The sequence below is a fragment of the Pseudonaja textilis genome, chromosome 3 (genome assembly GCF_049901715.1).
Source record: "Pseudonaja textilis isolate UNSWEBS1 chromosome 3, rPseTex1.2, whole genome shotgun sequence".
Lineage (NCBI taxonomy): Eukaryota > Metazoa > Chordata > Lepidosauria > Squamata > Elapidae > Pseudonaja > Pseudonaja textilis.
In genome coordinates this window covers 2413904-2441602 of record NC_141992.1, presented here as the reverse complement: position 1 = coordinate 2441602, position 27699 = coordinate 2413904, and the positions used below count along the sequence as shown (strand labels likewise).

Sequence of the window (27699 nt, the reverse complement as noted above, 5' to 3'; positions counted from 1 at the left end):
GATCCGCTCCGTGAAAAACTGCCAATTTCCCAGCCTTCATCCTCAAGCGGGCCCGACCGAAACGCCGCGATGTCTTTTTTTAGACGCGCGAGTTGCAACCAGGTGGACGGGTAACAAGACAAGGACGGAAGGAAGGAGAGAGGTTTGCAGACAACCAAGTTTACACACACACACACACTCCTCCCAGCAAAGCATCCAGCTAACCAAGATCTCCATCCAGCAAGGCAAAAAAAACCCCAAACCGCTCACCTGTTCCTGGGAATTCATAACTCGGAGCTTCATCTGCTTCAGGTAAGTGGAGGTGAGAGGCATGTTGTAATCGATGATGCCCGAGACCAGCGAAGAAGGAGAATCGTTTTCTGGAAGGAAAGAAGGAAAACGGGACTCTTTTCAAAGGCTTGGAAAGACGGAGTAACTTGACTTAACCCTCCTCCTCCTCCGTCACCTGGATAAGAGGGAATCGACATTCTGGATTCTCACCTGTTCTCCGTTGGTCTCTGAATACCTACCCAATACAGGTAGCCCTAGACTTAGCCCCAGTTATAAAATCCTAGCGCTGGAAAGGGACTTTGGAGGGCATCTAGTCCAGCCCCGCTGCCCAAGCAGGAGACCTGTCCTGTCTTTAAACTGGCTGGCTGAATATAAAGGCAGACAGGCAAACTCTACGAAGGCTTTCCTACAAAATTTCTTCATTGGCTTCACAAGGCATTCTCAAAGTATAACTCCCGGTTACGTCGAGATTCACCTAAACGTCCGAATCTTTGCATAGCTGACTTCATAGTGTAAAAGGATAGTAATCTTTCATCCCATAATGATGGAGTAAAAAGGTAAGACGCCAGCACAAGGCTGGGGTCTGAGCAAGAGTGAAGGAACCTCCCCCAACCCAACCAAGGGTCAATTCAGTGACCAATCAGGATTACAGATGTGACCACAGGACGTGAACTACAATTCCCAGGATGCATTAACTACATTTCCCACGAGGCATTCCCTTAAGGGGACAGCTCCCAATTCTCACTTAATTATCTCAATTCCCAATTACCTAGATACTGTCTGGACAGCATACACCCCACCTGGAATTATAAATTCCACTACTAACCAACTATCGATTAACCATATAACCAAGATAAACAGTAAAACAGCAATATAGCATCAAATAAAGCAACAGCACAAAACCCTAAGGGAATTACAGAATAGCAAGCGTTGGAAGGGACCTCAGAGGTCGTCTAGTCCAGCCCCTTGCTCAGGGAGGAGACCCTTAATGGAATTGCAGAATAGCAAGAATTGGAAGGGGCCTTGGAGGGCGTCTAGTCCAGCCCCCTGCCCAAGTAGGAGACCCTTAAAGAATTACAAGCTAGGTATACAGTCCCTTTTATCATCGCCCCCCCGGCATTATACTCAACCAATATTCCGTTTTTCTACCACGCTTGTCCTACACAATCTGGGATTGCCCAACTTCACCCCGTTGTGCAAAATTGTAATAAAACGAATATGAAGAGAAACAGATTTTTTTCCCCTACAACAGCAATACTAGCACATTTTAACAATAAACTTGGTGGACACATTCATCACACCATGTGCTAATTCTACACCTCTACAAGCCACGTTAAACACCACTGTTTTTTTCCCCCCTTCGACAGCACCCTTTGTGTGTGTGTGTGTGTGTGTGTGTGTGTGTGTCATTTCCAGATTAGTCTAACACACTTTCAGAATAACAAGAATTGGAAGGGACCTCGGAGGTCTTCTAGTCCAACCCCCTGCCTAAGCAAGAGAATCTTACAGAATTATAGAACTGCAAGAGTTGGAAGGGACTTTAGAGGTCATCTAGTCCAGCCCCCTGCCCAAGCAGGAGACCCTAGGTCATTTCAGATACATGATTGTCGGGTTTTTTTTTTCCCTTGAAAATCTCCAGTGATGGAGCCCCCACAACTTCTGCTACACTACAGGAAGTCCTTGACTTACAACGGTACATTGAATGACCGTTCGGTGTTACAACAGCACTGAAAAAAAAAAGCGACTTATGGCCGTTTTTCACACTGACGACCGTGATCCCCATGATCAAAATTCAGACACTTGGCGACTGTCTCGTATTTACGACGGTTGCAGGGCCCCGTGGTCATGTGATTCTCTTTTGTGACCTTCTCACGAGCCAAGTCAATGCAGGAAGCCAGATTCGCTTAACAACTCGGTAACCTACCTGACAACTGCAGTGATTCACTTAACAACGGTGCCAAGAAAGGTTGTAAAATGGAGCAAAGTTCACTTCACTGTTGTTAGGCTTAGCCACAGAAACATTGGGCTCAATTGTCCTCCTAAATTGAGGACCATCGGTGGCTTCCATCCATCATTTCTTGTCTTGTACTCAGGTGCTTTGGAGATTATATTGATAGTTACCTAACATCAAACTCTTCTATTGCAGGGGTCTCCAACCTTGGCCACTTTAAGACTGGTAGACTTCAACTCCCAGAATTCCTCAGCCAGCCACAGCAACAGGAAGTCTAAAGCAGCGGTCTCCAACCTTGGCCACTTTAAGACTGGTGGACTTCAACTCCCAGAATTCCTCAGCCAGCCACAGCAACAGGAAGTCTAAAGCAGCGTTGCTGGCTGAGGAATTCTGGGAGTTGAAGTCCACAAGTCTTAAAGCTGACAAGGTTGAAGACCCCTGATCTATTACCTACCTATCTATCATCTCTCTCACTCTTCTCTCTCCGTACCTACCTACCTACCTACTAACCTATCTATCCATCTATCCATCTATCCGTCTGTCTGTCTGTGTCTGTCTATCTGTCTGTCTGTCTGTCTATCTATCTATCTATCTATCTATCTATCTATCTATCTATCATCTATATATCTATATATCATCTGTCTATCATCTATCACAAGGGTCTTCAACCTTGTCAGCTTTAAGACTTGTGGACTTCAACTCCCAGAATCCCTGAGCTAACATGGCTGGAGGAGGAATTCTGGGAACTAAAGTCCACAAGTCTTAAAGCTGACAAGGTTGAAGACCCCTGATCTATTACCTACCTATCATCTCTCTCTCTCTTCTCTCTCCATACCTACCTACCTACTTACCCATCTATCCATCTATCTATCTATCTATCTATCTATCTATCTATCTATCTATCTATCTATCATCTGTCTATCATCTATCACAAGAGTCTTCAAACTTGGCAAGTTTAAGACTTGTGGACTTCAACTCCCAGAATCCCGGAGCTAACATGACTGGCGGAGAAATTCTGGGAGTTGAAGTCCACAAATCTTAAAGCTGTCATGCCCTACACCATTCCAGACAAATGGCTGTCCAATCTCTTCTTAAAACCCTTCCGTGTTGGAGCATTCACAACTTCCGGACACAAGCTGTTCCACTGGTTATATGACGACCCAGGGTGGGCATACAAAATAAACCCAGTCACAAAAACCCAGTGAAGCCCCTTTTATTCCTTCCCTTTGCTTCAAAGCTCCAAAATATCCTTGAATGGAGACAAAAAAAACTCCCGCACAAGCAGTTAAGAAAAGGAGGGCAAAAAACAATACAAACCAGGAAAGATAAGGGCTTGAAGACGTCCACAGATAACGGAACACACACTGGGAAGGACGCTCAACTCAGAGAGGAACCATAAACTAGAGATATTTCCATGCTTTGTTTCCAGCACTGGCCCCAACGCATGTCCGTCCTCTTATTCAGTTGTCACAGCTGCAGCCTATGAAGGGGATCAAGGCCCTTTCCTCCCCCGTAGACCACACCATTCATGTTTCTCCCTTATCCTCTCCTCCCTGCATGCCCCAGGATGGAGAGGGGATGGGCCTGGGTTTTCCTCTGACTGCCCAGCCGGCCTCTGCCCTTCCCCAGCCTCCTCCACAACCTCCGGAGCCACACCTTCCACTCCCTGTTGGCTGTTCCTCCTCTCCCTCAGAATCCGACGCTAACAAGGGCATGACACTTGTCCTTTATAATTTCTTGCCTTTGCTTGTCTTCTCTTTCAGCATGCTGCCAAAGATCGTGAATAAGTTTTTGGATTCGACGCTCGGGAAAGTCATGCCTGGTGTGGTAAGGCTAAGGACTTTAAGATGGTTCAACCATGGATCTGGAAAGAAGGAGTGGGGGCCAGGATCTTTGAGGGACCACTTTGATTCTACCTGTTGTTCTGACCCATCTCCCCAACCACGACAAGCCCTCTGAAGTGAACTCAAAAGATTCCTTTATTAGGAACACCGGCAGACCGGCAAAAAGTTTGTCTTTCACCGCTGGCTAACAAGTCCATCCGTCTGTCTGGGAGATGAATAGCTGTCTATCACACCTATTCACCTCTGCCCCCTTCCTTTTATCCCCAGAGCAAGGGTGGGGCTTCACTAGCTTGACTCCCTCTTCTTTGGGGCAGCCCCTGAGATGTTGGAACACAGCTCTCCTGTCTCCCCTGGTCCTTCTTTTCGTTAAAGTAGACATACACCCAATTCCTGCGACTGTTCTTTGTGCGGTTTATTTAGCCTCCAGTCCCCTAATCATAAACCTCCAAGCGGCCTCAACGACCCTCTCAAAGGATGCAAATGACCAGCTTTGTCTGCAAGGAGCATAAATCCTTTCCTTCTGCACCATCCGGTCAGAAGTGAAGAAGCTCCTTGGATGAGAAGGGAAACGTCTTCAAAAAAACAAACAAACAAGAAAGTCCGCTTGCCTCCTGAAAAAAAAAAAGCACCTTTGGGGCAACCATGACCTGGAGAACGGAGAATCTCTACAACAGGTAGAAACACAGCAAGGGGAGATTCAACCTGGAAATAAGGAAGAATTTCCTGACGGTGAGAAACAATCAACCCGTGGAACAGAAGTTGCCTTCGGAAGTTGTGGTTGCTCCATCACTGGAGGATTTCAAGAAGAGATTGGACAAATAATTGGTGTAAAATGGTCTAGGGCTTCCTGCCTGAGCAGGGGGTTGGACTAGAAGACCTCTTAAGGTCTCTTCCAGCTCCATTCTGATTGATTGATTGATTGAGCAGGGGGTTGGACTAGATAACCACTAAGGTCCCTTCCAGCTCCATTCTAACTGATTGATTGAACAGGGGGTTAGACTAGAAGACCTCTTAAGGTCCCTTCCAGCTCCATTCTAACTGATTGATTGAACAGGGGGTTGGACTAGAAGACCTCTTAAGGTCCCTTCCAGCTCCATTCTGATTGATTGATTGATTGAGAGGGGTTGGACTAGATAACCACTAAGGTCCCTTCCAGCTCCATTCTAACTGATTGATTGAACAGGGGGTTAGACTAGAAGACCTCTTAAGGTCCCTTCCAGCTCCATTCTAACTGATTGATTGAACAGGGGGTTGGACTAGATGACCTCCAAGGTCTCTTCCAACTCTATTCTGAGTGATTGATTGAACAGGGAGTTGACTAGATGACCTCCAAGGTCTCTTCCAACTCTATTCTGATCGATTGATTGAACAGGGGGTTGGACTAGATGACCTCCAAGGTCTCTTCCAACTCTATTCTGATTGATTGATTGACCAGGGGTTGGACTAGATGACCTCCAAGGTCTCTTCCAACTCTATTCTGATTGATTGATTGACCAGGGGTTGGACTAGATGACCTCTAAGGTCCCTTCCCAACTCTATTCTGATCGATTGATTGAACAGGGGTTGGACTAGATGACCTCCAAGGTCTCTTCCAACTCTATTCTGAGTGATTGATTGAACAGGGAGTTGGACTAGATGACCTCCAAGGTCTCTTCCAACTCTATTCTGATCGATTGATTGAACAGGGGTTGGACTAGATGACCTCCAAGGTCTCTTCCAACTCTATTCTGATTGATTGATTGACCAGGGGTTGGACTAGATGACCTCTAAGGTCCCTTCCCAACTCTATTCTGATCGATTGATTGAACAGGGGGTTGGACTAGATGACCTCCAAGGTCTCTTCCAACTCTATTCTGATTGATTGATTGAACAGGGAGTTGGACTAGATGACCTCTAAGGTCTCTTCCAACTCTATTCTGATCGATTGACTGAACAGGGGGTTGGACTAGAAGACCTCTAAGGCCCCTTCCAGCTCCATTCTAATTGATTGATTGATTGATTGAACAGGGGGTTGGACTAGATGACCTCTGAGGTCCCTTCCATCTCCATTCTGAGTGATCGATTGAGATTGACCTTTGTTGCTCTTCTCTGCATTTAAAGCCTCTCCTCAGAAAGGACGGAGGGGAGGGGTTCCCAAAGGTCATCTATTGGCACAGTTTTGCACCGTGGTGGGGATGCTTTCCAAATGCGGATTGGCTGTGCTTGTGAATAGAGCCCCCTTGTCCAAGACTCCCTTGCGGACAGAAGAGAAAGCAGAGGCCAGTGGGGGGTTGGGGGTTGGTGGGGGGAGGGGCTGCTTTGTCCTTCCCGCTCCTGGCGAGAACTTCCACGGCCTGGCTGCCCCTGGGACCGACCGGCCGAAGGAAGCCCAGCCGAGGACAGAGGAGCCTTTCAGACGGCGAAGACAACTCTCCCTTTCGCAGAGAGCCCCCGCCCCCCGGCTCCCATTTCAATATAGCTCTGGGTTGCTCCCCCTCCCTCCGGGGAGCCTCTCATGGGAGTCCTGGACTTAGCAATCGCGCTGAGACTTATATGCCGCTTTCGCGGTGCTTTTCCAGCCCTGTCTGAGCGGTTTACAGAGTCAGCCTCTGGCCCCCAACCATCCGGGTCCTCATTTTACCCACCTGGGAAGGAGGGAAGGCTGAGTTGACCTTTAGAAGGAAGGAAGGAAGGAAGGAAGGAAGGGAGGGAGGGAGGGAGGAGGGAGGGAGGAGGGAGGAAGGAAGGAAGGAAGGAGAGAAGGAGGGAGGAGAGAAGGAGGGAGGAAGGAAGGAAGGAAGGAAGGAAGGAAGGAAGGAAGGAAGGAAGGAAGGAAGGAAGGAAAGAAGGAAGGAAGGAAGGAGGAGCCCTCTCTAAGCAGTTTACAGAGTCCACCTCTGGCCCCCAACAATCTGGGTCCTCCTTTTACCGACCTGGGAAGGACGGAAGGCTGAGTCAGCCTGGAGCCATTCAGGATCAAACTCCTGGCAGTGGGCTTCGAACCACTGGCTTCTAACCACTGTGCCACCAGATATAGAATAGGTGATGATAGGTAGGTAGCAGACAGACAGATGCGTACACATATACACATACACGGCGCGCACGCACGAGAGAGAGAGAGAGAGGGAGAGAGGATAGATAGATGGATGGATGGATGGATGGATGGATGGGATGGATGGATGGATGGATGGATGTAGGCAGGCAGGCATGCATACATACATACATACATACATACATACATATATATGTGTAGAGAGAGAGATAGATGTAGACAGACAGACAGACAGACAGACAGACAGAGGCAGATGATAGATAGATAGATAGATAGATAGATAGATAGATAGATAGATAGATAGATAGATAGATAGATAGATAGATAGATAGATGTAGACAGACACACACACACACACACATATATAGAGAAAGAGACAGGATGGATGGATGGATAGATAGATAGCAATAGATAGCAATAGACAGATACAGCTTCACAGTGCTTTCCAGCCCTCTCTATTACCAGTTTACAGAGTCCGCCTGTTGTTTCCAACAATCTGGGTCCTCATTTGACCCACCTGGGAAGGAGGGAAGGCCGAGTCAACCTGGAGCCTGGTGAGAATCAAACTCTGGCAGTTGGCAGAGTTAGCCTGCACCCCTGCCTTCTAACCACTGAGCCACCACGGCTCCTAAGTGACTTTGTTTGTTTGTTTTTATTTAATTTATTTAGTTAAGTGAGTTTTGTCCCGATTTTACGACACCTTTCTTGCCATCGTTGTTAAGTGAATCCCTGCAGTTGCTGACTTAGCGACATGGCTGTTAAGTGAATCTGGCTTCCCTCTCCCAGACTTGGCTTGTCAGATGGTCACCAAAGGGGATCACATGACACACACACCCCGGGGTGGGGGGTGAACGACACTGCGACCATCATAAATACGAGTCGGTTGCCAAACGGCCGAATTTTGATCCTGTGACTGCAAGGGATGCAGCGACAGTCAATAAATATGGAAAAAACGGTCGTAAGTCACTTTCTTTCCCGCCCCCCAGGGCCATTATAACTTGGAATGGTCACTAAAAGAACAGTTATAAGTTCGAGGACTTCCTGTACTGTAAAACCTTCTTGTTCTAGACTTCTGGCCTGCCCTCGCTGGAGAAACTGCACCAGGCTTGGAATAAAATGTCTGTTTGGACTAACATTTCCACCCCCTGTTTGTAACCAGGAAGTAAAGAGAGAGTAGGTAGAGAATTTGTCGGGGGCTGTTTAGGGGTCACGGCCTCCCCCCTTTCCTCTTTTGCACAGAGGCAGCGGGTGGGATTCTACTGGTTCAGACTAGTTCTATCGAACCGGTTGTTACGATTCTGCGCAGTCCGGAGAACCAGCAAATCACGGTGACATCCTGACACAAATTTCATGACTTGAGGGATTGTGATTGAGGGATTATGAGCCGTTAGGCCAGAAAGCTAAGGAGTTGGGTGCACAAGTAGTAGTAGTTGTTGTTGTTGTTTTCAATCTATACTTCCAACCAAAAGTCAACGTCCGGTAAGAGAACGAAGGATTCTAGAAGTGAACCACTGGCTAAATGTCTATGGAGATTCTCTGTCATCCAGGTCAGGGGTCGCCGACCTTTTGGACCTCAGGAACCACCAAGTCCTCATTTTAAATCCCGCGGAGCAGAGACCCTGGGAAAATCCCCCAAAAGTCGGCAGGAAAAACCCCCACCCCCGTTTTCCTACCGATCGATCGTTTTTATTTGGGATCGCAGGATACCGTCTCCAGCTCCATTCTCAGGGGGAGAGAGAGAGAGAGAGAGAGAGAGAGAGAGAGAGAGAGAGAGGGAGAGACTTTTGGCTTCATGCAAGGAAAACAGCAGAAGCCGCAGAAGTCTTTCTTTCTCTCCCCCAAACTCTGCCAGAAACGAGTCTTTTTTGCCGGCGCAGCCTCTTGGAGCAAGGAGGCCTTGCAGGGTCTCAGAGGTTCATTTCTGGCGGAGTTTGGGGGAGAGAAAGAAAGACTTTGGCTGCTTTCCTTGCATGCAGCCAGAAGCAGAAGAAGAAAGAAGTGGAAAGAAGCAGCCAGGTGGCCAGGCCAGGTGTATGGGGCACGTGGGACAAGTCCCCACCCCCTCCACCCTTTCTCCCCTCTCCTCACTCCCTTGTGTTGTTCGCAATTCAAGAGGCACAAGCCTTGTGTTCCCACGGGCCGTGTGGGCAGCACAGCCTTGTGTTCCCACATGGCCTGGATTTATTGCTTTGCGGGGGACATTTCTCTGCAGATCACCCAAATTTTCTCATGGACCATCAGTGGTCTTTGGCCCAATGGCTGGCGACCCTTGTCCCAGGTCACGATTGTCCCAAAGGTCCTTTTTTTTTTCAAGAGGCAACTGGACTTTCTTTTTTATTTATTTTTCCTTTGAAGACGTTTCGCTTCTCATCCAAGGAGCTTCTTCAGCTCTGACTGGATGGGGCGGGGAAGGGAAGGATTTATGCTCCTTGCAGGTAGCTGGTCATTTGCATCCTTTTTAGAGGGTCGTTGAGGCCACTTGGAGGTTTTATCTGTGTCCTAGAACGTCACCTGAGTGATGCAAGTGGGTGTGGAGAAGACTCCGCACATCTGCACGAAAACATCTGCAGAAAACACCCTGCCGCCAAGAAGCCTCCACCCCGATTTGCACCACTCAGGTAACCCCGAAACCCACTGAGGAAGAGGCTACTTCCACAGTCCTCACCTTTAGGTTCCACGCCGTTGGAGTTGAAATGCATCCTTTTCTGGCACTCGGTGCAGCTCATGAGGAACCTGGTCACCGCTTCTCGTGGGAGGAAGGCGTAGGTCTCCGCAATCTGACGGAGGAAGAAGAAGAAGAAGAAGAAACCCGAATGACATCTATGACTTTGCCAAGGCAGCATCCAAGGGGAGGCCCCACCATCTGGCAACCCACCACGGATCTCCATTCAAAGGCAAAACTCTGCATACAGGTAGTCCTCAAGTTATGACCGCAATTGAGCCCGATATTTCTGTTGCTAAGTGTGATGTTTGTTAAGGGACCACTTTCCTTGCCACCATTAAGTGAAACACGGAGAGAGAAAGAGAGAGAGGCAGAGAGGCAGGATAGATAAATGAGAGAGAGAGAGAAAGAGAATTAGAGAGAAAGAAATAGAGATAGATAGAGATAGAGATAAAGATAGAGATGGATATAGATAGATAGTTAGTAATAGAAATAGATATAGACAGATGAGATAGATTGATAAGATAGAGGTAAAATACATAGATATATATATATCTTATCTCTATCTACATAGAGGTAGATAAAGATATAGATAGAAATAAGATTAGATAGATAGATAGATAGATAGATAGATAGATAGATAGATAGATAATGGATATAGATATAGAGATATAGAAATAGAGATAGATAGAAATAGATATATAAATAGATACAGAAATAGATAGATAGGTATAGCGATAGAGATAGATAAGATAGGTAGATAGATAGATATACATAGATAGCCCCAGAATGTTTTTCCACAAGCGCCTAATATAAGCTCTATCCCTCCAAAAATAAGCCCTCCTTAAGAGCCTTAGTCACATGGTTGTAAGGTGAATCTGGCTTCTCATGGACTTTGCTTGTCAGAAGTTGGCCGAAGGAGGATCCCGTGACCCTGGAACTGTTATAAATGCGAGTCAGTAGTCAAGGGTCTGAATTCTGATCATGCCTCTTCTGAATCCAAGCTGGAAGTGGGGTGCCAGAGCCTTTCGCAGGTCCCCCAGAAGTGACCTCATCCTTGCTGGGTACTGATGAGTAAGGCTTACACCTTCCTTTTGATTTGTGTTCTAATGATGCCCGGAAGGAGATTAGCTTATGTCTCTCATACTCCTGACTCATCTTCAGCTGGTTGTCAATGTCCACACACACACACACACACACACACACCAATGTCTTCTCGGATCTCGGTTCTTCAAGCCCTCAATTCCCCATTTTTTACAGAAAACCATTTCCCTCCCCACCTCTCGCTCGATGTAGATCCCTGACATACAACCACAACCGAGGCCAAAATTTCCATTGCTAACCAGTTGGGAAGCGAGCTCGGCCCTATTTTACGACTTTTCTAGCCGCCATTGTTAAGTGAATCACCGCAGCCAAGTTATTCACAGGGGTTGTTCAATGGATCCCACTTCACTGAACAACCTGGGGAAGGGAGGGGAGGAGGGGAGGAGAGGAAAGGGGGAAAAAAAAGGAAACGTAAGGAAAGAAAGGAGAAGGGGATATAAAAAGGGAAGGGAAATACAGTAAGGAAGGGAAGGGAAGGAAAAGAAAGGGGAAGGAAAAGGAAGGAAGGAAGGAAGGAAGGAAGGAAGGAAGGAAGGAAGGAAGGAAGGAAGGAAGGAAGGAAGGAAGGAAAGGAAGGAAAAGGAAAAGGAAGGAAGGAAGGAAAGGAAGGAAGGAAGGAAGGAAGGAAGGAAGGAAGGAAGGAAGGAAGGAAGGAAGGAAGGAAGGAAGGAAGGAAGGAAGGAAAGGAAGGAAGGAAGGAAAGGAAGGAAAAGGAAGGAAGGAAGGAAGGAAGGAAGGAAGGAAGGAAGGAAGGGAAGGAAGGAAGGGAAGGAAGGAAAAGGAAAAGGAAGGAAGGAAGGAAGGAAGGAAGGGAAGGAAATAAAGAAGGCATGGGAACGGAAATAAAGAAGGGAAGGGAAATAAAAGAAAGGGAAGGAAAAGGGGAAGGGAAGAGAAAGGGGGAAGGGAAAGAAAAGAAGAAAGGAAAGGAAAAGAAATAAAGAAGGGAAGGAAACTGATTAGTTTTTCTCACTGTCAGAAAATTCCTCCTTGTTTCCAGATTAAATCTCTTCCTTGTTCAGTTTCCACCCATTGTTCCTTGTCTGGCCTTCAAAGATGCCTTGGAGAATAGCTTGACCCCCTTCCTCCTCTCTGGGGCAGCCCCTCCAATATTGGAGGGGGTAGAGATAGATAGAGATAGATAGATCGATAGATAGATCGATAGATCGATAGATAGATCGATCGATCGATAGATAGATAGATAGATAGAAAGATATAAATGAGAGAGAGATAATAGATGAGAGAGAGAGGACGGATAGAAGATAGATGATAGATAGATAGTTAGATGATAGATAGATAGATAGATAGATAGATAGATAGATAGATAGATAGATAGATAGATAGATAGATAGATAGATGATAGATGATAGATCGATAGATGATAGATAGATAGATAGCTTGACCCCCTTCCTCCTCTCTGTGGCAGCCCCTCAACTATTGGAAGATGCTCTCCTGTCTCCCCTGGTCCTTCTCTTGACCAGACTAGCCAGGCCCAGTTCCTGCAACCGTTCATTGTATGTTTTAGTCTCCAGTCCCCTCATCATCCTGGTTGGCCTTCTCTGCACTCTTTCTAGAGTCTCAACCTCCTTTTTTGATAGTCTAGTGACCAAAGCCCGATGCAGGACTCTAGTTGTGGCCTTTTGGGCGGGACTACCCAGCCTTTTCAGCAAGAGAGAGGCTGTTTCATTTCCACTAAACCTTTGATCTACGGCTGGGCCAGCCAATCCATCAGTGCCAGGAAGACAAACGCTTCGGGAATCGGACACAGAGGTGAGATTCAGAAAAAAATTTCTATCGGTTCTGTGGGCATAGCTTGGTGAGCGTGGCATGGCCGGGTGGGCGTGCCAGGGGAAGGATATACTGCAAAATCCCCCTTCCCTCCCCGGCTCACTAACCTGCTTTCCAGCTCCGTTCTCCTGTGCAGGGCAACCAAAGGAGACCCAGCCAATCAGCTGGGACTCAACGGGAGGCGGAGAATAGAGGGGGGCGGGGCCAGTCAAAGGTGGGATTTGCCGGTTCTCCAAATTACTCGAAACTTCCACCACCCGTTCTCCAGAACTGGTCCGAACCAGCTGAATACCAACTCTGATCTGATGGGGACCCTGTAACTTGTAGGGGCGTGCATAAGCGCACCAACGTGCCTACCATCCCTGTCCTATTGTTTCTTTTATATATTATTTTTATTTTTCTTATACGTATCCATGTATTCATAACTATGTTTTACTTGTACCAACTGTAAACAACTGACAAATAATAAATAAATAAACTCTAATCATCTGTTTGGGTTTCAACACAACTGCAAGCCCTAGGAGGGGTTTTAGGATGAAGGGTGCACATTTCAGGGTGTGAAAGGGAGAAGGACAGGTAGTCCTCGACTTACAACACTTCATTTAGTGACCGAAGTTACAGCGGCTCTGAAAAATGTGACTTAGGACCGTTTTTTTCCCCACATTTAAAACTTTTCCAGTGTCCTCATGATCACGTGAGCAAAATTTGGAGGTTTGGCAACCGCTTCATATTTGTGACGGTTGCAGTGAACACTTTTGGTGTCTTTCTGACGAGCAAAGTCAAACGTCTGCAAGAAAACCACCAAGCTCAGAGAAAACCAAGGACCCCAAAGCCCCCCATTTCCTCCTTTTCTTTGCAAAACCCTTTCCCATCTAGCACTGATGATGTTGCCTACTTGGGTCATGAAAAGTCTGCAAGAAAACTACCAAGCTCAGAAAAGCACCAAGGATTCCACAGTCTGTCCTTCCTTCCTTCCTTCCTTCCTTCCTTCCTTCCTTCCTTCCTTCCTTCCTTCCTTCCTTCCTTCCTTCCTTCCATTCTTCCCTTCCCTTCCCTTCCCTTTACTTCCTCCTTCCCCCCCCCTCCTCCTCCCTGCAACCCTTATCTCTTCTAGCACTGATGATGTTCCCTCGTTGGGTCATGAAAGGTCTGCAAGTAAACAGCCAAGCTCAGAGAGCACCAAGGACCCGGTTGTTACCATTCTGTGCAGTTCAGAGGACCAGCAAATCGCACCACTGCCTGGCCCAAATTGCAAGCAATTTTTTTTTTGTGACAAACACAGGCAGCAGATGGCAGAAAAGTAGATCTCTGAGTGAATCTGTGATTCTGGGAGCAACTCAACCTGCCTGGCTGCTTTGCCTGATTTGGGGGTAAAAGTTGCTTCTTTCTTTAAATAAAAAAAAATTCAACATTTACATCAATATTTACATTATTTACACACAAGCCACGCCCAGCCAGTCACATGACCCGCCAAGCCACGCCCGCAGATCCGGTTGTAAAGAAATCTGAATCCCACCCCCTGTAACACAGTAGCACCACCAGTTATCTCCAGAAAACATTCTCCAAGCTTTTCAAATATAATCAGCAACCCCATCTATTCTTAGCAACTTTGCAGAGAGCTCCTTCTGTTTCCTGCTCCAATTAATCCTCGCTGGGCTGCATGCTAAGAAAAACCTTTTTTAACAAAAAAGAAAAAGAAAAAAGAAGTAAGCTTTCAGTTCCACAGAATTTAAAAAAAAAACATGGAGGGCCGAGATCACATGAGCTCTCTCTCTCTCTCTCTCTTTTATAAGAAGATGGGACACGTGTGATCTAAAAATCCCCCTGTTTTGAAACGAGTTTTTGGGTTTTTTTTTTTTGCAAAAGCAGGAAGCGAGATCCTCCGACATTTTTTTTTTAAAAAAAGGTATTTAGATCTCCACTACGTGGCAGTATAACCTAGTTTATGCTGACCAGCTTAGCAAAGCCAGGCCGTGCGAGCAAAGAGCATCATCGGAGTTTACGGCCCAGGAGAAGATTAAGATGGTTGCCTGCTGGCTTGCCATATCTTTTTTCCTCGTGGCCCAAATCTCCCGCAATTTCACACCGCACCTTTCTTGGTGCTGGTTCTTCTAGTTTCCAAGAGCTCAGAAATGGCTGGGCTCTGCCGTTTTCTTTTTAAAGCTGCTCCGTCCTGCAAAACCTCCGAGGACCACTAGCTGGCAGCAAAGAGAGCTTTGAGATTTCTTTAGCTCTTGGCTGCCCCCTCGTGGTTGTTCCAAGATCTGCAGCTGGCTGGCTTGTTTTAAATGTTTCTCCAGGAAGGAATCTGGAAATCAGGCATCGTCCCTGTAGACCAGGGGTGTCTGGCTGAGGAATTCTGGGAGTTGAAGTCCACAAGTCTTAAAGTTGCCAAGGTTGGACACCCCTGCTGTAGACGATCAAGCATCGTCCCTGCCCTGTAGGCAGGTTGTCCTGGACTTACGACCACAATTGAAACCAACACAAATTGGAGGGGGAGCTCCATTTGATGAGGGCCTTACCTATATGGAGTAAGTGATATCACGATCCTAATTATTTCAGGGGTTCCTACAATTAGCTCAGAATTTATTTATTTTTTAAAAAAAATAAAATTAAAATAAAAAGCGGTCTTGGTAAACCGCAAATTAAATTTACTCCGTCCCTTTCACGGGAAATGTGGACATCGGGTGGTAGAGATTCGTCTGTTTATTTATTTTTCAGATTTATAGGCTGTCCTTCCTCCGAGGGTCAGGAAGGCAGGGCGCCAATTTATGGAAATATTTTTAGTACCACTGCTAGACATGTCGTGGGGGCTCCAGTCGAGGGACTCTCGGGTTAAAGCGGGTGAGAAATTCAACCCAAGATTCCTCCAGGTTCAGAACTACAAGATGGGTGAAATCCCACTGGAAGCAGGGGCTGGACTAGAAGATCTCCAAGGTCCCTTCCAACTCCAATTATTCTGAATCTATTCCAACACCCAATGCCAGAAATAAAAGAATGCTTTCGCAAAACATGGGCAAATTTATTTTGGGGAACCGCCAAAATTCTCCGTTTCCACCATCCTTTTGATTTTTAATTCAAAGCATTAATTTTTTTCAACACCGGCACTGAAAAATATCCCACATGCTCATATTCCAGTGCGCAGTGTATTGTTTATTTTAACTTTGGCAACTTGAAGATGTTGGAACTGGCTGGGGAATTCTGGGAGTTGAAGTCCACCTATCTTAGTTGCCAAGGTTGAAAATCATGCTGCCTGGGGAATTCTGGGAGTTGAAGTCCATTTATTTTAGTTGCCAAGGTTGAAAATCATGCTGGCTGGAGAATTCTGGGAGTTGAAGTTCGCCTAATCCTAGTTACCAAGGTTGAAAATCATGCTAGCTGGGGATTCTGGGAGTTGAAGTTCGCCTAATCTTAGTTACCAAGGTTGAAAATCATGCTAGCTGGGGATTCTGGGAGTTGAAGTCCACCTATCTTAGTTACCAAGGTTGAAAATCATGCTAGCTGGGGATTCTGGGAGTTGAAGTCCACCTATCTTAGTTACCAAGGTTGAAAATCATGCTAGCTGGGGATTCTGGGAGTTGAAGTCCACCTATCTTAGTTACCAAGGTTGAAAATCATGCTGTCTGGGGAATTCTGGGAACTGAAATCCAGTGGAAGTGAAACAGTGATTGAGCTTCAAATCTAGCAAAAAAAGTCAAGATATCTCCATTTCAGGCCACCATTGTGCCATCTTCCTGGGAAGATAAGTTAATTCCCATCAAATCTAAGTCTGGTTTTATTTGAGGAAGTATTTTTTGCCTCCTTTCTCTCTATATTAAGGACTCTCCCAGCTGACAAGTACTTAACGCATCAGTCTTCCACTTCAGCTGCCCACAAGGCTAATTTATTTCTGATCCTCTGCCTAATAATCCACAAATGAACTCATCTTCCTCATTTTAAAGCTGATCGGCTGGTCGCAAGGAGAATAGACAGACCTGAGTCCTTGGCGGTTTCTGAGCTTGGTTGGTTTCTTCAAGACGGTTCATTACCCAGCTAGGTAACATCCTCAGTGCTAAAAGAGAGTGGGGTTTGTGGAGAGGAGGAGAATAAGAAGGGGGGAGGAGGAGGAGGAGGACAGTGCGGTCCTTGGTACTCTCTGTGGTTGTTTTCTTGCAGACGTTTCGTTACCCAACTAGGTAACCTCATCAATGCTAAAAGAGGGTGGGGTTTGCAGAGTGGAGGAAAATAGGAAGGGGGGAGGAGGAAAAAGACGAGGAAGAAGAAGAGGGAGGAGGAGGAGGAGGAGGAGAAGGAGGAGGAGATGATCTTTGGTGCTCTCTGAACTCAGTAGTTTTCTTGCAGACGTTTTATTACCCACGTAGGTAACATCATCAGTGCCGGAAGAGAGTGGCATTTGCATCTACGAGCACTGAGAATGTTACCTACTTGCGTAATGAAGCAATAGCACTTAGACTTATGTACCACTCCACGGTGTTTTACCGCACCCTCTGAGCAATTTAAAATACCAGCCTTTTGAGCCCCAACAATCTGGTTCCTCACTTAACCAACCTCGGAAGGATGGAAGGCTGAGTCAACCTTGAGCCGGTCAGGATCGAACTCGGGACTGTAGGCAGAGTCAGCCTCCAATATGACACTCTAACCACTGTATCATCACGGCTCTTTTTAAATAACTAAGCTCAGAGAGCATCAAGGACCCCACAATTTTCCTTCCTTCCTTCCTTCCTTCCTTCCTTCCTTCCTTCCTTCCTTCCTTCCTTCCTTCCTTCCTTCCTTCCTTCCTTCCTTCCTTCCTTCCCTTCCCTTCCCTTCCCTTCCTTTCCTTTCTTCTTCCTTCCTTCCTTCCTTCCTTCCTTCCTTCCCTCCTTCCTTCCCTTCCCTTCCCTTCCCTTTTCTTCCTCCTCCCCTCCTCCTCCCTGCAACCCTTATCTCTTCTAGCACTGACGATGTTCACTAGTTGGGTCAAGAAAACAGCCAAGCTCAGAGAGCATCGAGAACCTCACAGTCGTCCTCCTCCTCCTCCTCCTCCTCCTCCTTCCCCTCCTCCTCCTCCACCACCACCACACTGAAATCTCCCTCCCTTCTAGCACTGCTGATGCTCCCCAGTTGGGTGACGAAACGTCTGCAGGAAAACAGCCCAAGCCCAAGGGAATTCTGGGAGTCGAAGTCCAGCGGCCTCTAAGTTGCTACGGTGAGCGACATTTATCTAGCATTACCGATGGGGTGGGGGCGGGGGTGGTGGCCCCTCCAAATGCCTTTTTGGCCCCTCCAAATCCGAGTGCACCTCTCCCCACCAGGATCACCTATAGAACATCCGAGCCGGGAGGGACCTTGGAGGACATCTAGCCCAACCCCGCCCGCCCGAGCAGGGGAGAATCTATTCCAATAGACTAGGCTCCAACCTAGGATCGAACTCAGAGCCTCCTGATTGTGAGGTCGGAGCTCCACCCCATGCTAGATCAAAGCCCCCGCCCCCCGCCCCCGTGCTGCATTGGGGAACAAGGGGACCAAAGCATCCCCCCCAGTTTTGGGGGGGCGCTGCGGGAAAAGGCCGGGCGTTGCAGCTCCTCGCTCTGCCAAATTGCCCTGGCACCCAGGCCAGATGCCAGCTTGAGGCCGCGCCGGAGGGCACAGGAAGGGTGCCCTTTCCCCCTCCCCCCCCACCCCGCCACAACTTCCTGTGTTAGCAGCTATAGCCCCATTACGAAGGAGCTCTCTCGTGGTTGTGCAGCATGCAGCCTGGCCTTTGTTTATGGCAGGAGGAAGCGCACCATGCACACAAACACACACACACACACACACATAAACACAAACACAGAGAGCCATGTGACCGTCCAGGACAGACCTTCCTTCCCTCCCTCCTTCCTCTCAGCACATCTGCAGATGGGGCCCTCCCGCCCTCTGCTTTTCCTTCCCCTTCTCCTTCTCCTCTCCTCTTCCTTTTTCCTTCTCTTCCTCTCCTCTTCCTCCCTCTCCGCTTCTTTTCCTTCTCCACCATTCCTTCTCTTTCTCCTCCTGCTCCTCCTCCTCTCCTTCTTCTTGTCCATCCCCCTTCTCCTCCTCCCTCTCCACTTCTTTCCCACGATTCCTCCTCCTTGTCCTCCTCCTCGTCTCCTTCTCGTCTCTTCTTCCTCCTCCTCCTCTTCTCCCCTCCTCCTCCTTTCCTCCTCTTTCTCCTTCTTGTCTCTCCTTCCTCTTCCTCTCCTCCTTCTTCTCTTCTTCCTCCTCTTCCTCCTCCTCCTCTCCTCCTGCTCCTCCTCCTCTCCTTCTTCTTGTCCACCCCCTTCTCCTCCTCCCTCTCCACTTCTTTCCCACGATTCCTCCTCCTTGTCCTCTTCCTCTTCTCCTTCTCATCTCTTCTTCCTCCTCCTCCTCTCTTCCCCCTCCTCCTCCTTTCCTCCTCTTTCTCCTTCTTGTCCCTCCTCTCCTTCCTCTTCCTCTCCTTCTCCTCCTTCTCCTCCTCTTCCTCCTCTTCCTCCTCCTCCTCTCCTTCTGGTCTTCCTCCTCTCCTTCTCCTTCTCCTCCTCCTCCTCCTCCTCCTCCTCTTCCTCCTCCTTCTCCTCCTCCTCTCCTCTTCCTCTCCCTCTCCTCCTCCTCTTCCTCCTCCTCTCCTCCTTGTCCTGCTCCTCCTCTCCTTCTCGTGTCCTCCTCCTCCTCCCCCTCCCCTTCTTCTCCCTCCTCCCCCCACGGCTTCCCCTGCATGCCAGCGCCTCCTTCCTCCTCCTCTTCTGCCCTAGCAAGGCAGGTGCAGGCAGGCAGGCAGGCGGGGAGGGAGGCAGGGAGGGTCCAGCTGCAGAGCCCATCCTGGCTAGGGGGAAGGGGAGGGGGAGGGGAAGGGGAGGGCCGTCTCACCGCCCGGTAGGTCTTCTTCTGCCCAGCGTGCTTGGGGGCCTTGCCCGGCTCGGCCGAGCTCTCCACATGCATGGAGTAGATGATGTCGAAGAAGTCCTCCACCACAGCCACTCGCTTCAGCGCGATGCCCTCCAGCTCCGACAGGCCATCTGCCCCCTGCGAGAGAGAGAGAGAGAGAGAGAGAGAGAGAGAGAGAGAGAGAGAGAGAGAGAGAGAGGGGGAGGGAGAGAGACAGAAAGCAGGAAAGGGAGGGAGGGAGAGAGAAAGAGGGAGAGAGAAAGAGGGAGACAGAGACAGACAGGGAGGGAGGGAGAGAGAGAGAGGGAGAGAGAGAGACAGAGAGGGGGAGGGAGGGAGAGAGAGAATGAGACAGACAGAGAGAGGGAGAGAGAAAGAGGGGGAGAGAAAGACAGAGACACAGAGACAGACAGAGAGGGAGGGAGGGAGAGAGAGAGAGAGAGAGAAAGAGACAGACAGAGGGAGGGAGGGAGAGGGAGGGAGAGAGAAAGAGGGGAGAGAGAAAGAGGCAGAGGGGGAGGAGGAGGGAGAGAGAGAGAGAAAGGGGGAGGGAGAGAGGGAGAGAGAGAGGAGAGAGAGGGAGAGAGAAGGAGACAAGCCGAGTTAGGCTCAGGAAGGGTCCACGGCAAGCAGGCGGGTGGGGCGGGAAGGCTTTGCTGCGGACACGGCGGGCGAGGGTTGGCACGCCATCCCTCCCTCCCCCCGTCTCCGCTCGGGTAAGAAAAGATGCCCACTAACCAAAGCCGGCTGGCTGGCTTGCTCGCAGTGACGGCTGGCAGAGATGCCCCAAAGAAAAATGGGGGTGTTTTTGAACCCCCTTTTTCTTACTTATAGCAACCCCCTTGAATTTTTTTTGGAGGGGGAGGTGCAAGAGAGAGTGTCAGGATTCCAGCAATCGCCCAAATGAAATCATGATCCTCGAGCCAAACTTCAAAAGCTTCAAAGGATCCATTAGAGGCGACCGACTGGCCCTGCCCTGCATGAAGCCAACTCTGGCCTACATAATTTACACTCCCCTGGGACCCTGTTTCCCCCCCTCCCCCCCCTCCAGGTGTTTCATAAACCAGATTCTCCCATTGAGCACCTTCACGGGCTGGGTGTCATCAATCACGTTCTCCAATTAAATATACAGTATTTGCGGGCAAAAGCTCTGGTAGTTGAGTTACAGTCTTTTCAAGATGAAGAGTTGGAATGTACTTCCGCTTCCAAACTGCTGCACGGCTCTTCCAGGTTTCCTTCCTCATCCCCCCCACCCCTTTGCTGGGTTGGCACAGCCACACAACCACACACCACACCTCCTTTCGGGCTGCCCGGGGATGGGTGACTCACACAACGTCCAGCTTTTTTTTTTTTCCCCATTAGGCCATTTTAAATAACAACAGGAAGTCCTCGGCTTATAACCACAACAGAGCCCGGCATTTCTGTTGCTAAGCGAGACCTGTGCCGAGTGAGTTTTTTGCCCCCCCCCCGTGGCAACCTTTCTTGCCACCGTTGTTAAGTGAATCTCCACCGTTGTTAAAGTCAGCAACATGGCTGTTAAGTGAATCGGGCTTCCCGCGTCGACTTTGCTTGTCGGAAGGCTGTCAAAGGGGTGGTGGTGTCACGTGACTTCCTCGGGACACGGTAGCAGTCATAAGTATGGAACGGTGGCCCAAGCATCTGAATTTGGATCACCTTCAAAGGTCGTAACTGTGAAAAATGGTCCCAAGTCGTGTTTTTTTTTTCAAGGCCTTTGTAACTTTGAACGGACAAAGCAAAATATACACACAAGTCACACACACTGTGCTATCCAGACAGTTTAGAGTTAATGGGATTTGGGATAGTTAGTTAGGATTTGTGAGCTGTCCCCTTAAGGGAATGCATCATGGTAAATGGAGTTAAGGCATCCTGGGAAATGTAGTCCATGTCATGTGGCCACATCTATAACCCTGATTGGTCACTAAATTGACCCTTGGTGGGTCAGGGGAGGTTTCTTCACTCTTGCCTGAATCCTTTACCATGCGGCCGCTTCAATCATCACGGGGATGAGATCAGGGGTGGGATTCTACCAGTTTGCACCTATTTGCTAGAACCGGTTGTTAACCTTCTAAGCAGTTCGGAGAACCGGTTGTTAGAAGAAATTCCTGGGCTAATCCTGTAAGGAAGGCAGGAAGGAAACATTCTGGTGTTGCTTGTAGAAACTGCCTCTCCGTTAACCCTTTTTATACTCTGGCAGGACTAGACTTCCTGTCTCTGGAACGTCTCTGGAGTTATTTTCCCCTCTTTTGCCGGTACTTTGCTTGTGTGAAGGGACCATTCCAAGTTACAATGGCACTGAAAACAGTGACTTATGACCGTTTTTCACACTTATGACTGTTGCAGCATCCCGCCCCAGTCACGAGAGGCCAGGCGAGGAGATGCGTGCCTCGATGTGAGTGATGTTGAGTTGGCCACGCTCAGCCAGTCACATGACCACCAAGCCATGCCCACCAACCAGTGGTGGTATTCGACCGGTTCTGCCCAGTTCTGGAGAGCCGGTAGCGGCGATGAGCAGTGGAGACCGAACCGGCTCTCTTCGCTGCTCTGTGGTTGGCCCACCCACCCCACCCAGGCTCCCATACTCACTTTTATGTCCAGAATTCAAAGCGCAGCTGCTTTGCGCGGCGCACAATAGCGCCGCGCGGCAGCTGCTGCAGTGACCAGCATTGTTCAGGCTTGCAGGAGGCAAGTTAGAACGCCTCTGCGCCTGAGCAAAGTACGTGTTTGGCGCGCCCATGCACGCAAAGTGTGCACGCGCTCAAAGCGCGGCCACCAAGCCATGCCCACTGAACCGGTGGCATCTTGAGTTGCCACCAACTCAAGCCACACCCACAGAACCGGTTGTTAAAAAACTTTGAATCCCACCCCTGGATGAGAGCTTATTATCTTTCTACACCATAATGCAGATATGCAAAAGATTGGACATTAAGAAGAACCTTGTCATAACGGTGAGTTGATAAGGATGCCCGATGAACCAATAAAAAGGACTTTATATGGAGGCTTTGGGGAGTTGCTCGCTTTATATTTACCCAGAGCGTAATAAGCAGAACACACACCAATGTCAAACCTGTTGCCTTGGCACAAACTTCACACCTGTTTCTGGGGGGAGGGGGGGTGACCAAAGAGGGTATAGGTCAGTGATGGCTCACCTTTTCCACGTTGTGTGCCAAAAGTGCATGCGCGCATGCACCCATGGTGCAATGCGCATGTGACCCCCTGCATGCGCAACTCCTCCCTCCCCATATGCCTCTGTGCATGCACACACAACGTTTCTCCCCTCACACGTGCGACAGATACCATACAATCAGCTGGCTGGCAGGGCGGGGTTGCACGCACATGCGTAGTAGGGCTCTTCCAGATGACCTCTCACGTGCCGGCAGAAGTAGCTCTGCGCGTCATAGGTTCGCCATCACGGGTATAGGAAGTCCTCAACTGTCATGACCCAAAGGGGTGTGGCACAAAAGCAACGAAGTCACAAAAGTAGGTAAAGTCCCTTTAATGCCTCCAACTCGCCCTCCCCCCGATGTCCAATTATCATCAGATGGAGATAAAAAAAACTCTCCGAAGAACCGTTTGTAAACATATAGATTATAAATAAAAGCCAACACAAACCACAAAGCTGCAGCAATTAACGAGACAGGCCAGGATAAGGAATTTGCAGACTTCAAAAGATAATGAAACACACACAGTTGCGAGGATGCCAGAACCCAGATAAGACTTGACAAACAAAGATAATTCATGCTTTGCTTCCAGCAAGGTGCTGTGCGCAAGCGCCCTTTTAAAATCCTGTTTTCCCAGCCGCAGCTAATGAAGGGAATCAGGGCCTTTTCCTCCCCCGTAACCCACGTTGCTCCCTTCTCCATTCCTCTCTAGGTGCCCTAGGATGAAGAGGGGTTGGGCCTGGGTCTTCCTCTGAACTCCCTCTTCCTTGTTCCATCTGTCCCCTGATCTGCCCCAGCCAGACTTTGCCCTTCCCCAGTTTCCTCCACAGCCGATGGAGCCGCATTCCCACTTCCTGTCGGCTGTTTGTCTTCCTCCTCAGAGTCAGACTCCGATAGGGGCATGACACCTACCAGGATGTGCAGTACAATGCAGTGAGCCCTGTGCAGATCTGTACACTGGGGAAACAAAACAGCTACTTCACAGGCGCACGGCGCAACGTAGGAGAACAAACGCATCAGGACGAGATTCTGTCTGTCTGTCTGCATTTAAAAGATACAGACGGGGTGGGATTCTACTGGTTTCGGCTGAACCCCTTGCTCTGAACATCAGCTGGCAGCGACCGGTTCGCTTCGACTATCATGTGCCCACCCCCTGCCCGCCCGTCTCTGCGCTTTACCTACCTATATCGTCTCAGTTGATTAGCGTGGCACAAGCGGATTGCTGCTTCTCAGCTGGGTTGCTAGAGTGCTGTGCACACATGCGCACAAATCGCGCAGTCAGCGAACCGGTTGTTAAACCGGGAGAATGCCATCCCTGGATACAGACCACTCTTTTGAAGTCCACATTTTGGACAGAGAGGACCCGCTGGTTTGGAAGAGGGGCCCAAGGGGCCAATCTAGGTCCAAATTGAACAGTCCCCTCTCAACAGAGGCGGAGGGATACAACATCATGTATCTCCAGTCTACAACACAATCCTTTCAGCGGTTCCAAGAAGGCTCCACACCCATTTGCACCACTCAGGTGACCCTGCTGACACAGACGAACCTCCAGGTGGCCTCAATGACTCCTTAAAACGGTGGTCGCCAACCGGTGGGCTGCGGCCCACTAGTGGGCCCCGAGAAAATTTGGGTGGTCCGCAGGGAAATGTCACCCCCGGAGCATCCCCACAAAGCAATTAATCCAGGCTGCGCAGAAAAACAAGGCTGCGCCGCCTGCAGTAACGCTCCCCGCCCACTCACTCTCTTTACCCGGCAAACTTGTCTGCTAAATTGTTATTTTTCCTTTTTCCGACCGTCAGCTGTTCTGCTGTGCCGGGAGATTTAGATTAGCTAGGAAGCAGGAAATGGTTGGATTTCTTGCTTTCTAGCTCGTCTTTAGATCTTCGGCTCTGCTTTTAAGCACAGCCGAACCTTCCCTAGGACTGAAGCTTCTGTTATTCAGTACAGACTCAGGTAGCCGACGGCAGAAACACAGATCTCTAAGTTGAATCTGTGATTCTGTGAGCAACTCAATCTGCCTTCCTGCTTTGCCCGATTCTGGGTAAAAGTTGCTCTCTCTCTTTTTTTTTTTTTTTAATAAAAAATTCAATATTTACATAAATATTTATAATATTTATATACAAGCCATGCCCAGCTCGTCACATGACCAGCAGGCCACACCCACAAATTAGGCCACGCCCACATAACTGGTGGTTAAGAAATTTGTATCCCGCCCCTGCCTCTGCGTAGCCACCGTCAGTCAAAATTCATATGAATGGCGTCCCGAGATTTAAAATGATGAGTTTGGTGGTCCCTGAGATCCAAACGGTTGGCGACCCGTGATCTAAAAGGATGCAAACGACCAGCTGTCTGCAAGGAGCATCATTTACAGGGGTGGGTTGCTGTGAGGGGGCTCGCAGGAGTTCGGGAGAGCCCCTAGCTAAGATTCTGTGCAGTTCGTGAGGACCCCCAAATCCTACTCCTGTCTGGCCCCGCCTACCCTGCCCCGCCCCTCCCAGGTGTCCCCACACGGCCTGTTTTGGATGCAGGGAACCTCAGGGCGTGGGTGGAGGCTCCGGGAAGGTGAAAAACGGGACTCCCGGAAGTTCGGGAAGGCCGGAAATGGGCCCGTTTCCAGCTTCCAGGGAGCCTCCGGAGCTCAGGGAGAGCAAAAACACGCCCCCCCCCCTTGCAACCACGATGCAAGAGGCTGACTAGGCCACGCCCACCATGGCCACGCCCACCCAGCACCCAGGCAGAGGAACCCTTTAGCAAAACGCTCTGAAGCCCAGCCCTGAATATAAATCCTTCCCTTTGCCACTATTCTATCAGAGCAGAAGAAGCTTCTGGGATGAGAAGCGAAACCTCTTCAAGGAAAAAGAAGAAATGATTTCAATAGGTTGCATCCTCAATCGCGCACTGGACGCGATGCACGTATTCCTCAGGTTGTGACCGATTTCAAAGATGGGGCGATTTAAATAAGACTGTCCGGACACAAATCCTTGGCTTAGTTCTCAATGTACGACCGATTCCAAATGGATTTGTTTTGCACCATTTTTATGGCTTTTCTTGCACACGCTTGCAAAGCGAGTCCCCGTTAAATCGGGGATTTAATTAATCCGTCAGGAAAAGGAATTGAACCCTAGTTAAATTAAGAACGCGGCTGATAAGGGAGATCTGGCTTCTCCATCGACTTTAAAGGCCGCAAAAGGGGACGTTGCAACCGTCATAAATAGGAGCCAGTTGTCAATCATGTAATCATAGGGGATGCTGCAATGGTCATAAGCGTGAAAAGTGGTCATCACGGTCACTTTTTGCTGTTCTAACTTTGAACGGTCACTAAATGAACTGTTGTAAGTCGAGGACTACCTGTGTTCCAATATTTTGAGGGGCTCCCATGAAGAAGAGGGGGTCAAATTATTCTCCAAAGCCCCTGAAGGGAAGGTCAAGGAGCAACGGATGGAAACTCATCCAGGAGAGAAGCAACCTGGAATTCAGGAGGAATGTTCTAAAGGTGAGAACAACCACCAGCCAGTGGAACTGCTTGCCACCAGAAGTGTTGGATGCTCCATCACTGGGGCTTTTAAAGAAGAGACTGGAGTCAAGAGACATTTATTTGCAATGGTGTAGGATTAGGGTGTCCAACTCTGGCACTTTGAGCTGGATGCTGGAGAACATATTCTGTGCAGGGCCAGACGAGAGATGCGGGCAGAGCAATGTTGCACAGATAAATTTCTAAACTGTTTGTCCACTTTAGAGCATGGTGGGTTTTTTTAAACATCGGTAGTTTTAAGATGGGTGGGCTTCAAGAAGGAAGAGGAGGAGGAGGAGGAGGAGGAGGAGGAGGAGGAGGAGGAGGAGGAGGACTGTGCAATCCCTGGGGCTTTGAGTTTGTTGGTTGTCTTACAGACATTTCATGACCCAACTGGGTAACATCATCAGTGCTAGAAGGGAGTTGGGTGTGTGGAGGAGCAGGAGGACGAGGAGGAGGAGGAGGAAGAGGAGCAGGAGGAGGAGGAGGAGGAAGAGGAGAAGGAGGAGGAGGAGGAGGAAGACGACTGTGGGGTCCTTAATGCTCTCTAAACTTAGTGGTTTTCTTGCAGACGTTTAATGACCCAACTAGGTAACATCATCACTGCTAGAAGGGGGTAAGGTTTGTGAAGAGGAGGAGGAGGAGGAGGAGGAGGAGGAGGAAGGAGAGGAGGAGGACTGTGCAATCCCTGGTGCTCTGAGTTTGATGGTTGTCTCACAGACATTTCATGACCCAACTTGGTAACATCATCGGTGCTAGAAGACAGTTGGGCGTGTGGTGGAGGAGGAGGAGGAGGAGGAAGAAGAAGAAAAGGAGAGGAGGAGGACTGTGCGATCCCTGGGGCTCCGAGTTTGGTGGTTGTCTTACAGACATTTCATGACCCAACTGGGTAACATCATCAGTGCTAGAAGGGAGTTGGGTGTGTGGAGGAGGAGGAGGAGGAGGAGAGGAGGAGGAGGAGCAGGAGGAGGACTGTGCGATCCCTGGGGTGCAATCCCTTTGGTGGTTGTCTTACAGACATTTCATGACCCAACTGGGTAACATCATCAGTGCTAGAAGGGAGTGGGGTGTGGAAGAGGAGCGGGGGAAGGAAGAGGAGCATGGCAGAATTCTTGCAAACATTACATTATCCAACGTATCCTCTCCTTAGTAGCACCGATAACGTTACCCAGTTGGGTCATGAAACGTCTGCAAGAAAGCCACCAAGCTCAGAGAGCCCCAAGGAGCCCTTACTTATAAATTTAATAAAGAAATTAAACACCGGTGAAGATTTCCTTGCACGACCTGGTTCTCCTCTTAACACCCTCCCAGCCTTGACACACAGATGGTGAGGGGAAACCCAGCGATAGCCCCCTCCCCACACCTGCCTCCACCTGCCGGGCCTCCAGCCACCTGCTGTCTGGTCCTCTCGGCCACCTGAGGCTCAGACCACCTGGCAGCTGACGCCAAGGTGATTGGCTACAACAAGGCCCCTACCCCCCCGCCACCCCTC

At 49.0% G+C, this 27699-nt stretch overlaps 1 protein-coding gene across 1 annotated transcript in view; it reads right to left on the bottom strand.

The window, feature by feature from the left end:
- The window catches only part of NOL4L (nucleolar protein 4 like), a 134094-nt gene that overhangs the window by 69900 nt on the left and 36495 nt on the right, over positions 1 to 27699 (bottom strand). The window contains exons 2-4 of the mRNA XM_087931944.1: positions 19500 to 19655; positions 9762 to 9873; positions 250 to 359 (exon numbers count right to left, since the gene is read on the bottom strand). Of these exons, the coding sequence (XP_087788070.1) occupies positions 250 to 359; positions 9762 to 9873; positions 19500 to 19655 (378 nt within the window). The remainder of the gene's footprint in view (positions 1 to 249; positions 360 to 9761; positions 9874 to 19499; positions 19656 to 27699) is intronic.